The sequence below is a fragment of the Protopterus annectens genome, chromosome 2.part0 (genome assembly GCF_019279795.1).
Source record: "Protopterus annectens isolate FY-2018-M chromosome 2.part0, PAN1.0, whole genome shotgun sequence".
Classification (NCBI taxonomy): Eukaryota; Metazoa; Chordata; order Ceratodontiformes; family Protopteridae; genus Protopterus; species Protopterus annectens.
In genome coordinates this window covers 408677985-408695708 of record NC_056728.1, presented here as the reverse complement: position 1 = coordinate 408695708, position 17724 = coordinate 408677985, and the positions used below count along the sequence as shown (strand labels likewise).

The 17724-nt window shown below is 34.0% G+C and overlaps 1 protein-coding gene across 1 annotated transcript in view; it reads right to left on the bottom strand.

Annotated features, from left to right (window-relative positions):
• Positions 1–17724, bottom strand: part of RORB (RAR related orphan receptor B) — a 993527-nt gene that overhangs the window by 105090 nt on the left and 870713 nt on the right. Inside the window, exon 5 of the mRNA XM_044060844.1 lies at positions 8293–8414. Coding sequence (XP_043916779.1) covers positions 8293–8414 — 122 coding nt within the window. The remainder of the gene's footprint in view (positions 1–8292; positions 8415–17724) is intronic.

The following is a 17724-nucleotide window of genomic DNA, read 5'->3' as shown; positions in this document are numbered from 1 at the left end:
AGCTGTAAGCATTCTTTTATCCGTGAATGTGGGATGCTGTCAAATGTTTTTTTTTTTTTTGTAATCTAGCCATGCCATACATTAATGCTTCCACTTTTTTTACAACTCTCTATTATGGCTTTATTTAGTAACAATCCCTTGTTCCATATGATTTTCTTTTGTTATCCTTTTGCTCTGTTGCCATAATTGAGGTTTTTCTGAATGGTTAAAAACTATGTCTTCATCAGTTCCAGTATATAATTTGTATAGTGTCAGAAGGCAAGATATTAGTCTATAGCTCTGAGGATGGTTAGCAGGTTCGCTCTTAAGAAGGAGTATCATTTTTCTCTTGTTAACCTGGCTGGTGTCTGTTTGGAATGTGCATATAAATAATTCTTACTCAGGGCTAAATCTATGTGTAAAAATATTAATACCTTTAGCTAGAAGTTAGGTACTGTGTCTGGGACTGGGTTTTCCATTCAGGTTTTTCTTAATTTTGTCTCAGTTTCTCTGGTCATTACTTCATCCCATTTCATATCATCTGCATTAGAACTCTTTACTGTTCCTTTCAGTTCTTCTGTTCATTCAACATCCTTTGTTATGTTCATTAGAGTCTTCATAAATATTTTTCCAAAATGTGTTGATTTCTTCTTCTTTTTACTCATATTTATATTTCTTTTGCTTTGTTTCTTGGTTCTCTAAAAACATTTTTGGGGTCAGTGAAGTGCTCCTTGTGTACCTTCCTTTTCATTTATCTGCATATCTTCTAAGTAGCTCTGTTTGTGATGATACTTTTTTGTTTACTACGATACATCCTGGTCTGTTTTGATAGTGTATTTTCCTTTTACCACATCACTTTTTCAAAAAATTTTTGATGATCTGTATTTGTCATCAAAAATCTTTGGAGCTGCCTTTTTGTACTGATTAATTTGGCTTTCTCATTTGCATAAATATTGTACCATGGCAGATCTCTTTTTCTTTCCCTTGTCTATGTTTCTTTTTATAACTTTCAAAAATCTCTGGACTTTGTTCTTTATATTTTTGTACGTCCTAGTTCACTTCTATTTCCAGGCAGACAAAGTTTCTTTGTCTGTGCAATCTTTTTCAGGGATCTGTTGTATTAATGAATACAATTTTTTATTTGAAGCTTTTGACAGCTTTTCTTGTGCAAGTATTTTTCTTTCCTCTAATTTCTCTCTTAATCTTTCTGAATAGTCTGGCAGTTGGTGCAGAGGTTACAAGTTGTAGTTCCTGTGGTACAGGGTTTGATTCCCTCATTTGCCGTTTGTGTGATCTTGAGCAAGTTACTTATCCAGACATTGCTCCTGGGTCACCCCTGAAAAGGGACTGTGTGTCCCGTGGGACTACTTGGTTAACAAATATGATTATTATTATTATTATTATTATTAGTAGTAGTAGTAGTAGTATATCCCCTGTCTGGAAATTCTGGGCTTCTTGAGTAACAGAAACAATAAATAATTTCTTCCTTATCTTCAGTAGTCCACTTTGTCATCTTTAACTCTCTTTTTTAGCCTGTCATTTTTTTGTGATTTTTGTGGACTACTTCTTCTTTCTACATCGGGGTGGAGGGGCATCTTTCACATGCACATCCATAGACACTGGCTCCAAGTGTGGCTGTTAACATATGCTGCTGAGCTATTGCTGATGTTACTCCATCACCCCCTCCCTCATGTACACCATGGCTGTTAGTACAAAAATGGTTAAGCTGCATGGTGAGAAACCTCTCTTTTATGTGTTTCTGAACCAGTACACCAGTTTTGATATCACCATTTGCATATATCCAGGTGGCTTATTTGCAGGGCACTCCTCATTTCTATGTAATTTGCTGCCTCCTGTGCTAATTTGTGCTTTGCAATGCATTCTTTATTTATGAATCCTGGTGGCTATCTGCCTAAACTAAAGGAATTTTCCCCAGAAAAATGTAAGTTGGGAGGGAGATTACACTGTCCGTATAGATAATAGGACCATAGGAGGTTACTAAGCTAATGACTCTAGGACCTTTACAAGGCTAACCAAGTTTTACCCCTATTTCCACGATCAGCACCTATCACCCCTGTCTAAGAGTTGCTCTACTTGACATGAAGTGAGAGTCTGCTCAAAGGTGTGGTAACCTCTAGCAGACAAATCTGTCCCTCCAACAGGTTCTATTAATGTCACCTACCAGGTTAAGGCCATTAGAGCAAGTAACCTTTGTACCATTTGACTTATGAATATGCAACATTTCCAATAAAGCAGGGTCAAAGATTGCCTTATATGCAAGGCAGACATCACCTCCGAGCAGTCTGTATGAAACAGAATAAAGTGACAGTGATTTCAGATGATCCTCATAGGACAGATGCTGAAGACCTTGAATTTTCCTTGTGAGGAACCTTTGTTGTCTCTCCAATTGCTTCAGGTGCTTGGAAAGGTACATACCAAATGGGGCATTGTACTCAATTATTGGCCTGATGAGGGACGAGTACAGGGAGGTTATAACTTTTTTTTTTCTGGAGGCAATGCCCTTACTTATGAGATGAACAATATAGAATGCCATTCTTACCACTGTGGAGATACGGTGATCAAAGGTAAGGTTGCTGTCAACCTGTGCACCCAGGTTTCTCACCACTGAGTGCATACTTAGGGTGTTATTATTGATGTGGTAGTTAGCAGGAGCTAAAAGTGAAAAGGAAATCATTACCTAATACCATTTATGTCCATGTATGGGGAAAGTGTGATAATTAGAGAAAACATTTAATTTCCTTGTTTTTCATATGGTGTGTTTGGAAGACTGCTTTATTTCTTTTTACTCTGTAAAGGTAGCAGCATGCTTGTCACTGAAGATCAGCTGTGACAGTAACAAAATGAAGTAGTGCATTTTGGGTGTTGTAGCACAACTGATGCAATCATTGCTGATGGGCATTAGGAATAGAATGAATGTGTTTGGTACAGATATGTTGTGAATTTTTTCATGTAACAAACCAAAATGAAATTGATTGCACCTGTGAAAGCAAAGGGTTTCTTGTCATATTTGTATTTTACTGCCATAATAATCATAAATAATAATTTTATGCATTTTCACATGAGAAGCCTGACTTGAGGATCATTTTATAATTATTTATAATATACACTGGTCATCAAATATTAGTATATTATAGAAGGATTTGATAAGGAACATTATAGCATTATATTGGAAGACACAAACCACACAAAAATTATTTTTAAAAGAGGCAATTGTAGGACAAAACATATTGTTTATCTGGCCCATTGCACAAAGTGTTCCTGTTATTATATAGGGAAGACCGATAGGTGTCTCCGACAAAGGATATACGATCATTATTATAATATTAAAAGGCAAGATACTAAAAACGCATTATGGAGACATATAGCCCAGGATAATGGCTGTAATGAGTTTTACTTTGGAATCTTGGAAATAGTCAAAGCCAACCCTAGAGGTGGATGTATTAAAAAGAAATTAGGTGAGCTGGAGGCTAGGTGGCAAATTAAATTAAATGCCTCCACGCACCCGGGGCTTAATGAACATGTATCCATAAAGCCAATGTTGGAGAACCTAGTAAACTAATGAAGTAGTATTGGTACTAAAAGGGAATATAAAAGTTCATTATGCACATAGACAAAAGGTATACATTAATATTTTATAAATATTTTAGTAATATTTTTAATATTCATTTATAAATTGTAAATAAGTATAAAATATAAGAGTATTATTATGTTACTGAAATAAGGATGGTTTTAACATACAATGCACACTGGCACTTTAAAAATGGAATTGTTGTCATGACGTACAACCTTATTGGTTTTTAAAAAATGTATTTAAGCTGTGTAGAATTGCAATGGAATTGTTCTGATGAAGTCTAATTAATTTAGATGAAAGCGCTCAACCGTATTCTTTATTTTGTAATAAACAAGTGTTTTTACATATTTGGTGTCGGTGTGGACGAGTATATGCTGTGAGGAACAAGCTGCTCAACCTGTTATTTATTTATTGTCGACTAGTTCCTTATTTTTTGGTGTTATTTAGTTGTGGTCGGAAAAACAGCATGGACTCTTTGGACGAGTTACCATCCATTTTTTCGCCTCGGAGGGATGAAATCAAGTGTTTACAGTCAGAGATGGCTATAATGAGAGGCGAACTGACGAGGCTTATTGAGCTCATGAGCCAGCCAATACAATCCGGTAAAGGGAATGTTCCTGTGATGGCATCACGTTCTACCAGTACGCGAGGTGATGAGGATATGCTTCCCAACGGGCAGGGTGAGCCACGAGGTAGCGGAGAACGAACGAACAGTAACTCTTATGGATCCTATTCACGAGCAGTGGGTCGAATGGACCGGACCATCGAAGTTAAAGAAATTGGATCGGAGGCTGATTTTGTTATCTCGGGAGCTAAAACGAAACGGATCCCGCCCAAAAGGACATATACGATGGTACAAAACACGAAACCCTCAGGTACTGTTATTACGAACTTGAATACTCATTCAAATGGTACTATTGGCGGCTGCAATAAATATAATTTTAATAATTTTGTAGCTAACAACTTTGATTTTGACAAAAGATGTATGAACAACCGGAATGACGATAAAAGGGACAATAATGAGTCGCAAAATGTTAATAAGGCACTGAAAGATGTAATTTACGTGTTTGGAAAAAAACTGAAAGCTTGTGAAAGTCTCCAAGTGGAGAATGGTTATTTGAAAAAGTGTTTGGATACGAACATTGTGCCTATGGGGTTAAGATTTTTTAAATACCCTATGGGGATAGAACTAGATGATGAAACAACATTGCAATGTACTAAATTATTTGATGAATTTGGGTTTTCGTTTATGCGTTTTATTATAAGTTGTAATGATAAGAAAATTTGTGTTTTAATGAATGAATTAGAGGAATTAAATGAAAATATAGTTAATGATTTATTGTATGATGAACTTGAATACAGTCTGGATTCACAGTATAAATGGGTACAGAATCAAGTTGATAAAACATTTGAAAGAAAATGTATGAAATTTAATAGAGATTTGGAACAATATGCTAAGGGTACAGCATACAGATGGGAAACCAGAGGAAATGGTAAAAAATGGGTAAAACAAGATGGAAGGAAAGTGAATCGGAATATTAACACCTATAGGGAGCAATATAATAGGCCCCATTTAAGTGATAATGATGTTTTTTTAGAGAAAGATGGCGAATGGGAGGAAATAAGAAGGAAGCGAAAACAAACACACTACTATCAAAAGGAAAATATGGAAGGGGATACGCACCAATACCATCAAGGGTGGACGAAAATGAGATAGTGAAACTCAATACAATTACTAGTGTTTATAAACAATTTCACATTCATAATTATACTGATTTGCAACTAAATAAGGAACATTTCACCCTATTTAGTAAAGGGATGAAATTTGTACCAGTAAGGAAATTTAATGTGGAGGAAGCAATAATTGATGTAAAAAAATATATTAGAAAGTTGAATCTAGCAGTTCTATATGACAAAGATAAGAATAGTAATAGTTGCAAGAAAAATAGAGAAGAATTTAAGAAAAAAAGTGTTTATACCCCCTTATTGAATGGTACACTAGCAACGTTTGAGAGGATAGTAGTGGATGACTTATATGCTTATAAGAATAAAGTGAATAACAATAAGGTAAATTATAATATTAATAGGAGAGAAGCAGATATTTTGAGAGAATTGCAAAATAATAAACTGATTAGAATAATGAAGCCCGATAAAGGGGATGGGGTTGTTATATTTCATCAAGAGGAGTACAAAAATAAGATTAATGACATATTATTTAATTCCGGTAACTACTGTCCATCCTCCAAGAATGAAGTTAATATAGGGTACAATAAGATCAATTTGTACCTAGAAGATCTATTAATAGATGAAAGGATTAGTACAGACTTATATAATTTTTTGAAAATAGAGAATCCCATTATTAGCACGATAATTGGAATACCTAAGATTCATAAAAATTTACTAGATCCACCCTTTCGCCCTATTATATCGGGAAATAGATCTAAGACTTTTAATTTTGGAAAGGTTGTGGATACATGGTTGAAACCTATATATAAGTCTATAGAACACATTATTATAGATTCATGGGACTTTTTAGGTAGACTTAAAAATGAAATGATAACACCTGGTTGTAAACTAGTTACCATAGATGTGGTAGACTTATTTTCCAGTATACCCCATGATGATGGATTATCAAGATTAGAAACACAGATGGAAAAAGCTAGTCATTTAACTAACGATAAGAGAATGTTAATCCTGGAATTTATGGAAATAGTTTTAAAATACAATTTCATATTATTCGAAGGTGAGTTTTATATACAAAGTAGAGGCACTGCAATGGGAGCGGCATGCGCCCCAATATATGCAAACCTCTATTTATATGACTGGGAAGAAGAATTTATATTAAAAACTAAATGGTATAGGAATATGTCATGTTACTTTCGTTTTTTGGATGATGTGTTTCTGATTTGGAAGGGTACCAGTATGGAATTGAATGAGTTTATAGACTATTTAAATTCAAGATGTAGTTGGTTGAAATTCACTTTTAATGTTGATACGCACAAAATAGCATACTTGGATACTTTGATTGAAATACATAATCATAAAATAAAAACAAACATACATAGGAAGGAAACATTCAGCAATAGTTACCTAGATTTCTCCAGTTGTCATCCTTTCAGTCAGAAAAGAAGCATTATTAGGGGTCAGTGTATTCGAGCAGCAAGGATGACTTCTGATTATGCTGATTTTGTTTGGGAATTGAGTAACATAGCTGAAATGTTCCTTCATAGAGGGTACCCTGAATGGTTGGTATCGGACGTAACAGAATATGTAAGGACACAATGGGGTATAAAGTATATACCACTGTTAGGTAAAGGGCCCCTTAGGGAACAGAATATTGGAAAGAAAGGGAATGAAGAAGAAACTATTGATTATAATAGAGCCTGTATAGTACAATATACCCCTTGGAGTGGAGAGGTAAAGAAAATCATTTCGGACAACTGGAATTTATTTAAGACAGACAGAAAAATAGGTGACATTGTAGGAAAAGTACCCACGTTCGTGTCTAGGAATGGGTTTAATATGAAGAATGAGTTAGAAAAGAAAAAAGTAAATGATAGGGAACTAGGTACCATAGGGGGAACAACTAGGTGTGGTACTTGTAACCAATGTAGGTTCATAATAATGGAGAAAAGCATTATATTGGAAGACACAAACCACACAAAAATTATTTTTAAAAGAGGCAATTGTAGGACAAAACATATTGTTTATCTGGCCCATTGCACAAAGTGTTCCTGTTATTATATAGGGAAGACCGATAGGTGTCTCCGACAAAGGATATATGATCATTATTATAATATTAAAAGGCAAGATACCAAAAATGCATTATGGAGACATATAGCCCAGGATAATGGCTGTAATGAGTTTTATTTTGGAATCTTAGAAATAGCCAAAGCCAACCCGAGAGGTGGATGTATCAAAAAGAAATTAGGTGAGCTGGAGGCTAGGTGGCAAATCAAATTAAATGCCTCCACACACCCGGGGCTTAATGAACATGTATCCATAAAGCCAATGTTGGAGAACCTAGTAAACTAATGAACTAGTATTGGTACTAAAAGGGAATATAAAAGTTCATTATGCACATAGACAAAAGCTATACATTAATATTTTTTATAAATATTTTTAGTAATATTTTTAACATTCATTTATAAATTGCATATAAGTATAAAATATAAGGGTATTATTATGTTACTGAAATAAGGATGGTTTTAACATACAATGCACACTGGCACTTTAAAAATGGAATTGGTGTTATGACGTACAACCTTATACGTTTTTAAAAAAATGTATTTAAGCTGTGTAGAATTGCAATGGAATTGTTCTGATGAAGTCTAATTAATTTAGATGAAAGCGCTCAACCGTATTCTTTATTTTGTAATAAACAGTGTTTTTACACAATTGGTGTCGGTGTGGACGAGTATATGCTGTGAGGAACAAGCTGCTCAACCTGTTATTTATTTATTGTCGACTAGTTCCTTATTTTTTGGTGTTATTTAATTTTGATAAGGAACATATTATTGCATACTATACTCTGTCTTATTACAGAATCATTCTTAAAATGTTAGATGTCATTTGTAAATGCACTGATCCCAAATATTATACTGCAATTACTTTCAACTGCAGTTTCAAAGCAATGATTCACCAAATCTATCTGACATTAATATAATCACCTTGAGAGAGCTGTGACTCAGAAACAGGCTACAAAGTGAGATGGCCATTACCTTGTTCTGATATAATTTGATTTCTTCATACGTGTGGGTCTGCCAGGCCAGCTGGTGCAGTTCCTCTATCGTATACTGACATGTCTCCAGATGGGACTTGATGATATTCTGTGCAATTCGATCTGGAAGAAGAATCATAGAAGCAACAATTAGGCAATGACAGAAAGAAGCGATAGAGAACTTCCAATGCAGGTTTGTATAGCCTCTCATTTTACAGGTAACACCTGACCCACAACTTGTGGAAAAGTGAGTCAATCACATATTTGTAAAATGCTGAGATCAGACAGCCAGAAGAGTTAATCCTTTACCTCCTTGTCTATAGTAGCTCATTCTGTCAATCATATAATTAAATGCCTTAATTCTTATGACACAGAAAAGTGTTAAAACTGGTTATATGCAGTATATTTATAGTATAAAACATTAAAAAGAGAGAGGTGTCAGCAGTTTACATGACATCCCAAACCCATGTAAAAATGGGAAACAGGGCTGCTCCTGATAGTGATTTAAATTACAAAACAGTAAAATTGCTTCAGTGGGACTGATAATGATGCTGTTAAGGTTTCACCAGTCTTATAAGTGGCAGGTTAAACTAGTGACACTGATGTCAGCAGGCTGGTAATGTTTACAGAGTACTGTCGAGCCTTCAACTTTTACAGAAATATGAGAAATATTATCATTTTGTCTTAAACAATTCATAAACACCTGTCACTGGATTAATAATACAGCTTTTACCAAGTGAGATGCTGCATGTGGCCCTATGTTTTTATTTTCTGTACAATTTCATTTCAAGAAGGAAACATAAAATCATTATTATTGTTAGAAACCCCATACTTGACTATAAATGAATCTTCTATAAACCTGACTGGAGTTAGCCCGTTTCTATTTAGCCATCTACTGTATTACTCATTAACAGCCTTTCGTACAGATGAACACCCTGCTCACTCTAACAAGCAGACTTTCATGAGTGACAGAAATGTACCTTACTGATTAAGGAGCACTACAGAAAAATGCAGTGATAGAACTGGCTGCACTGACTATAATCTACAATAAAATGGAATATGCACATGATTAATGACCTCCTTTTCAGCCCTTTCTATACTGTATACATAGCTGTTATGAAGTAATAGCATCCTCTTATTTATTTAGGAAAATTGTCGCCTCACAGTAAGATGCTGTCCGGTTTGATTCTCAGCTAGAGCGTCTTCTGCGTGGAGACATGCATGAATGAGCATACCTTTGTTGAAGGTTGTGGGTCAGGCCTGGCAAGCCGGTACATAAAAATCAACTGCCAATCATTAGCGGACCGGAGTTCCGCTGTGGTGACCCCTAACCGGGAAAAGCCGAAAGACACAAACAAAGTGTAGTGATATATAAAGGTTGTAGTAAAGGCTTTTACATATAAAAATTGTAATGCATTAGAATTCTAACAAACAAGAAAACAAACATAACAACCTTCTTGCAGCTTCTTATATTGAAACAGTAAGTCTGGATTAGTGTTAGGCAAGGGAAAATCTGAACTGAGCATCTGTCATTTTAAGGTTTATCTATTTGTCTACCTATGCCTAACTATCATTTACACACACACACACACACACACACACACACACACACACACACACACACACACACACACACACACACTATACTTTGTTACTTTTCACCAGGTTGCAACAGTTGCACCATCAGTCTTTCAAAAGTGCTAGTGTTCAAAGCTTACACTTTAAACGAGTTTCAGATGTTACCAGTGACATCAGCTGAGCTGCAGAATAACAAATGACTAGGAAAGAGGTACATATAACAACATCCTAATGACCACTGCTGGATTGCTGTCCTTACTGACGATTTGCCTGACTTACTCATATGCTTTTTAAAATGTACTTATTTCTTATGTGATCTGTCTCTCTGTCTTGTCCACATGCAAAGTTGAATTTTGTTGTGGTCTTTTGTACCTGAGTTTTTCCACTTTTTTTCCTTTTAACATGGGATTTCTACTAAAGAACTAGTGAAACCACAAACGTAGAAATACTCAGACATAGGCCAGTTTACAATATATAGACGTTTTGTATACTGCTTTTCCTTTTACTGAGCATTATTTCCATATGATGCATATGACTGTTACAGTTTCCCATGGATATGTTTGATAAATCTGTCTCTACAGCTTATTGCACAAATGAAGTCAAATTTCTTGTGATGACATAACAGACTGCTGCTGTAACAGTAGCTATAATGCCTAAATCACTGTATTAACATATCAGTGGCTTATGAGGTAGCATACTTACTTTTGATGCCAGGATGATTACAGTCCTTGAGGTCACTGTACCTTAGATTAATTTTTCAGCAATAATAATGGGGTGGGGTGGAGGGTGCATTCCTGATGTACCGCAATTTGGATAAAACATTACACTGAGGTTCCGTATGCAGGGTTCTAAACAACTGTAGCAGCAAATATTATTACAGACTTTATACTGAAACGTTTTCATCATTGATAACTTACTTTTATTGACTATGATCAGTATTAAGGAAACAGAAAAGGAAAGGCGTGCCATATTTATGGAATAAATACATAATTTTAAATGATAAATGAGCAAAAAAAACACCCAAAAAACAAAAAATGACTAATATAATTAATAAAAGCCATCCATGTTTCATGTACATTTGAATATGATGCGCCTTATTACATTAGTATGTATATCTATGTCTATATGTAACTAGGTCTATCAGTCTGTCTGTCTGTATATCTGTATCTACCTCTATATCTACACAGCTATACATTTGTTCATATTTTCAGTCAGTATCTAATCACAGTAAACAGCTGCTTACATCAATAGCTTTACTAGCTCAATTTTCTTTCTTTTAGAAATGTCAAACATAGTTATTTACATTTCAGAGGCAACTACCTTGAGATCTGACTTGCATGAGCTATATGAAACAGTTTATACTTTAAAATTTATAAGGCAACTTCTTTTTTTTCACTAACGTCTCTCTTTTTTCCTGTGGCAATGATTACTTCTTGCATTTTGTCTTGACAGTAATTATATCTAAGTTACATCTCATGCATAGCTTTGAATTTTTTATTGCAATAAAAATAACATATTTTCTTTATATTGTTCATTCTGCTATAAACTTAAATTTACATTTTATTAAAAAATGTAACATTTTCATGTATTTGCTGTTTGTCATTAATGATTCCTCTGTTAAACTCCATTTTCAACTTATTTATGATTAATAAATATTCTCAGGCACACTTATCTAAAGAAAGGGGCACACTATATCAGTTATTATGTCAGACAATTCTTTTATTATATTAGTAATAGTATACATAATCCTGCCTCAGAATTACCCCTATGTTTACTCTAATAAATGCCATTTAAAAGTCTATAAGTAGTTCTAGGAATTCCATACTATCTTTCTTGTCTGAATCCACATCAGTGGCCTCTTAAGCAGGACTTAACTTACTTCCTCAAAAAGTACTGAAAAATAATCATAGTGATGGTCTTTGCAATTCCATTCCCCTATTGCTTTTCTGCACCAAGCAAACACTTAGAAAAGTATTGATGCCTTAGCACGTTAATGTATTCCAGTATTAATTTGTCAAATACTTGTAGAAGCCTTGATCCCTTAGCACGTTAATGTATTCCAGTATAAATTTGTCAAAGACTTTGCCAATATCTGCTGCCTACATAAATCGAGAGCCATTGCCTTCCATCCAATGTTTTCACAAATTTTCTCTTAACCATTTCTGGTGTCTTGCCCTTGAATGCTGCCATGCTTTGACTAATGCAGTGTTTCTCCTGTCTTCATTCTGTCCCATGTTACTAGGACTAACATCTGGTACTCATCATTCATGACGGCAAATGGGGTCCAGGTAGTTAGTTTTCTCTAAATGGAGAAAATTGGATTTTCCCATAGTTTTTTGTTTGTTTTTTGCTTGACAGTCACTGAAGTCTTCTAACATCTGCTCATTCGCTAATTCCTTGTTCATGACTTGTCGCCAGTCTTCACATGATCTCTGTACATCTAGTATTCCCCCTTTCCTTAGCAAGTTTACTTCTTTCCTTATTTTTCATTGTGATAGTGGTTTATATATTTTTCTTTGCTGCATCTCGCTTACTCCACATACCTCTGCCTTGATTCACCATCATTCATTTCATACAAAAATCATCTTTAATCCTTTTACATATTTATTAATTCTCCCATTTATGTATTTTTGGGGAATCCTGTCTCTTTACAGTCAGCTCAGTGATTTCCACTCACTAAAGCCAACAGATGTTGCTGAAACTTTTGTTGAAAGTTGTCCATGTACAGGGCTGCAACTTTGCAATACCACAACTTATATATACTCTTAGACTCCAGATGCTCAATATTGATGGCACATTTGATTTCCACACAAAATCAAGGAAGCACTTATTCCCAGGAATGTGTAACGTCAGACTTTGTGTTTAAGTCATGTGCTCTGGAAAAGTAATCTTTTCTTTCAGTCCCCATACAGTCCTGGATAAATAGCAAACAATTAGCAAGATGAGAATTTGATGAGCGGCAATTTGTGATCTAGCATGCACAGGTGTCTGCAATAAAGGTCATGACCCCAGTTTCCTTTTTTTAGTATTCCTAAGAAACAATAATTGAGCAAGCATATTTATCTCATCAGATCCTTAACCCACTGAAGCTTATAACACCTTTTTTTATACTTACGTTTCACACCCATACCTCCTTATAGTGTCCAGATATTTTTTGGTACTGGCTTCTTTAAGTAAATGTCTTACCAGCTTATAATACACAGTATTAGAAAGTGCAAGTATTTATTCAGAAAATGACACTAAAATTGTTAACAGTAGAGAAATTAATCATCGTATGTCACTTATTATTCATATTTTCATAACTGTGAGCCCTACATGTTATTGAGGTATGCGGTGTGATATGCTATGGTGGGAGACAGGACAATTTCTTGTCAATGTCCATTTATGAAACACTATACCTGACATATTTTGAGTTGTTTATTAGTAATTATGAAAATAAAAAAATATTTACATATGTACTTATTAATTAAAAAAAAACAAGAGGCACTTGCAAACTGTTGCATGACCTGAGATGAAACACTAGATGATGTTGAAGAAAAATGACATCTAAAGACATGCAGGTAGGTGCATGCATGAATGGGTGTGCCTTCTTTGAAGGTTGGGCATCGGGGTTGCAACTGGCGCCATAAAAATCCACTGCCAATCATTAGTGGACCGGAGTTCCGTTGTGGCAACCCCTAACCAGGAAATCTGTAAGACACTGACTGTACATTGCACATTTTGAGAGAAATTCAGTGCTATTTATATTGCTATTTTTACAGTCAATCATATGTTTCATAGTTCTATAAATATCTCAGTAACCATACACCCCTAGAGGAATTTATTGTTGCCACATGAAAGCTTATGTATGGTTAACAAAGCTGTTTAACAATATATGCTTAAGTTGTAGAGTTTCCAAGATATGTTCATTTGTTTGTGAAAGTGAAGCAAAACTATAATTTGGAATTTATGTGGATTATAACATATTGCAGTATTTATGGAAAGGCCATGAAAGCAGCAACTGTTAGTGTAAAGAATCCTTCTTAGGGATAACATTGCTATATGTATAGTAATATATTTTATTGTTCACAAACTATTTACATTTGTTTATCTCATGCTTTTCAAGTTTATTTTTCAGAAAATGCTCTGGAATGCAAGATGTGTGTAGGCTGCTAGACGTGTGACATTCCACACCACATAGGTGTTACTGAATTGTTTCTTAACACTGTTTCACTAAAAAGCTCCCTTCCTTTTCTGGCATACTTTTTATGTTGGTCTTTTCTTTTTTCCTCAGATATTTTCTTCATTTAGCATATTCCCTATATTGCCTTTCCACTCCTGTTTGCTCTACTATAATATATATTTTAATCGTTGATTGTTATACAATTATATTTTATTTTATTAATATAATAGTTTCTCAAGTAAGCCCAACAATATCTGTGTTCCATAAATTTACAGTTACCAGTTACATTGTATTAATTTCAATACTTGTATATTTGTGTGTAATACATATCCAGCAGTTAGATTGTATTAATTTCAATACTTGTATATTTGTGTGGAATACATATCCAGCAGTTAGATTGTATTAATTTCAGTACTTGTATATTTGTGTGTAATACATATCCAGCAGTTAGATTGTATTAATTTCAATACTTGTATATTTGTGTGTAATACATATCCAGCAGTTAGATTGTATTAATTTCAATACTTGTATATTTGTGTGTAATACATATCCAGCAGTTAGATTGTATTAATTTCAATACTTGTATATTTGTGTGTAATACATATCCAACAGTTAGATTGTATTAATTTCAATACTTGTATATTTGTGTGTAATACATATCCAGCAGTTAGATTGTATTAATTTCAATACTTGTATATTTGTGTGTAATACATATCCAGCAGTTAGATTGTATTAATTTCAATACTTGTATGTTTGCGTGTAATACATATGCAGCAGTTAGACTGTATTAATTTCAATACTTGTATATTTGTGTGTAATACATATGCAGCAGTTAGACTGTATTAATTTCAATACTTGTATGTTTGTGTGTAATACATATCCAGCAGTTAGATTGTATTAATTTCAATACTTGTATATTTGTGTGTAATACATATCCAGCAGTTAGATTGTATTAATTTCAATACTTGTATATTTGTGTGTAATACATATCCAGCAGTTAGATTGTATTAATTTCAATACTTGTATATTTGTGTGTAATACATATCCAGCAGTTAGATTGTATTAATTTCAATACTTGTATGTTTGTGTGTAATACATATGCAGCAGTTAGATTGTATTAATTTCAATACTTGTATATTTGTGTGTAATACATATCCAACAGTTAGACTGTATTAATTTCAATACTTGTATGTTTGTATGTAATACATATCCAACAGTTAGATTGTATTAATGTCAATACTTGTATATTTGTGTGTAATACATATCCAGCAGTTAGACTGTATTAATTTCAATACTTGTATGTTTGTGTGTAATACATATCTAGCAGTTAGATTGTATTAATTTCAATACTTGTATGTTTGTGTGTAATACATATGCAGCAGTTAGATTGTATTCATTTCAATACTTGTATATTTGTGTGTAATACATATGCAGCAGTTAGATTGTATTAAATTCAATACTTGTAGATTTGTGTGTAATACATATGCAGCAGTTAGATTGTGTTAATTTCAATATTTGTATATTTGTGTGTAATACATATCCAGCAGTTAGATTGTATTAATTTCAATACTTGTCTATTTGTGTGTAATACATATCCAGCAGTTAGATTGTATTAATTTCAATACTTGTATATTTGTGTGTAATACATATCCAGCAGTTAGATTGTATTAATTTCAATACTTGTATATTTGTGTGTAATACATATCCAGCAGTTAGACTGTATTAATTTCAATACTTGTATATTTGTGTGTAATACATATCCAGCAGTTAGCCTTCTTTTCATCCTTTAAGTTGCTTTTTCTTTTCATGCACTATTTAATGTGCAGTGCACAATGTATTAATGCCTTTAATTCTCATATCTTAAATGTCCTGCTCTTTTTGAGATGAGTGTCATTTAATTCCTGTCCCAGTACTTGTGTGACCATGCCCACAACCATTTTACTGTTCTTAACTAATCTATGCTAAACTCTCCTGTTTATGAAGAAAGAAGTCCCACAACATGACTTGATCACACGCAACATTCCCTTCTTTTTCAGCAGTTTTCTGCAGAAAGTACCTATTTATTAATATAAATATTCAAGTAATGAAGAACAACCATCGTCAATAATCATCATCCTATAACATCGTAATCCTTTAAATGCATTACATTCCTTGGACTTAAGTAAAGCGAGAAATCCCGCATACTACTTTCCTTTATTGAGTCAAAAACTATTATTCCAATAACTATTTTTTTACTTCTTGTAGTGTCATTTCTAACTTGCTGAAAACAAAATACATCACATTAGCCTTATTGAAAATTTTCTAGAAATTTACCCACCTATATTCATTCATATTAATCTTAATCTATCTATCTGAGTGTGTGTGTGTGTGTGTGTGTGTGTGTGTGTGTGTGTGTGTGTGTGTGCATGTGAATATATATATATATATATATATATATATATATATATATATATATATTTTTTTTTTAATTTCTATTTTACATTTGTTGATCGGGCTAGTCTGCCTGGGTGTATGTCCATTTTCAGCAGAGGCCCGGGGAGAAAAGCTCCAACAATGAACATGACAGCTAATTACATTTCATTAAATTTATGCATTAAAGTACATACTAGTTCATTACATTTCTTTACAATATATACCTGACAGATATAGATAGAAAATTCATTTAAATAATACGACAGAGAAATCATATACAAAGACATAAGTCTGACATGTTGATGGACACTCAGTGCATGGGCTAACAGTGACATACAAACTTAGTACAGTAAATAGTGTCATTTGACCTAGAGATAAAGGAAAGAGTTTGTCAGGGTAAGTACAGGGGCATAGCCACTGTGTATTGAGGATTTGTTTAAGTTTGTTTTTGATTGAGGAAACCAAAGTAATATCAGTAGGCAGCGAGTTCCAGGATTTGCCAATGGAGTTAGAGAACAAGGAGTCACCGGCTGTGTTGTATGTTTTAACTATTTGTACTAGTGGTCTGTTGGATGAGTGGAGGGTCTTAAGGGTATTGTATGGGGTAATAAGGTTATTGAGTATGGGAGTATTATCAGGCCGATAAAGAATCTTATGTGCAATTATAATTTCATTGTATAGGAGTTGGTTAGGCAATTCTAACCACCCTAATTGAGCCAAGTTACTACAGTGGTGGGTTCTGTATGCAGCTCCAGTGGCAAATCTAGCAATGTTATTATAGGAGTTTGCCAATTTGTTGAGGTCATTTTTACTTTTTTATTGACTATTTTTATAGTATTGTTAATATGCACATCAAACTTGAGGGTTGATATCAATTTATACCCCAAGTAGTTTGGTAGAGGGATCAGGAGATATGATGGTGCGGTTGTTTGATTTAACAGTAAGAGTAAGTGGGGAGGACCTATGGGTTGGACAGAATAGTAATAGTTTTGTTGTCTTAGGATTCAGTATGAGTCAGCGGTTAAGGAGCCAATTTTCAACTATGTTAAACACATTTTGGGGGGCAGTGGCTGAACATATTAGTGTGGAATCGTCTACATATTGAATACAGGTGACTTGTGGAATGACTGATTGCAGGTCATTAATAAAAATAGAAAATAGGAGAGGTCTTAATATGGAACCGGGTAGATAAAGTGTTCTGCCATATTTGCCATAGTACAGCCTGCTGTCTATCATTTAGGTAAGATTGGAACCATTGTATGCCCAGCTTATCTAGAGAAA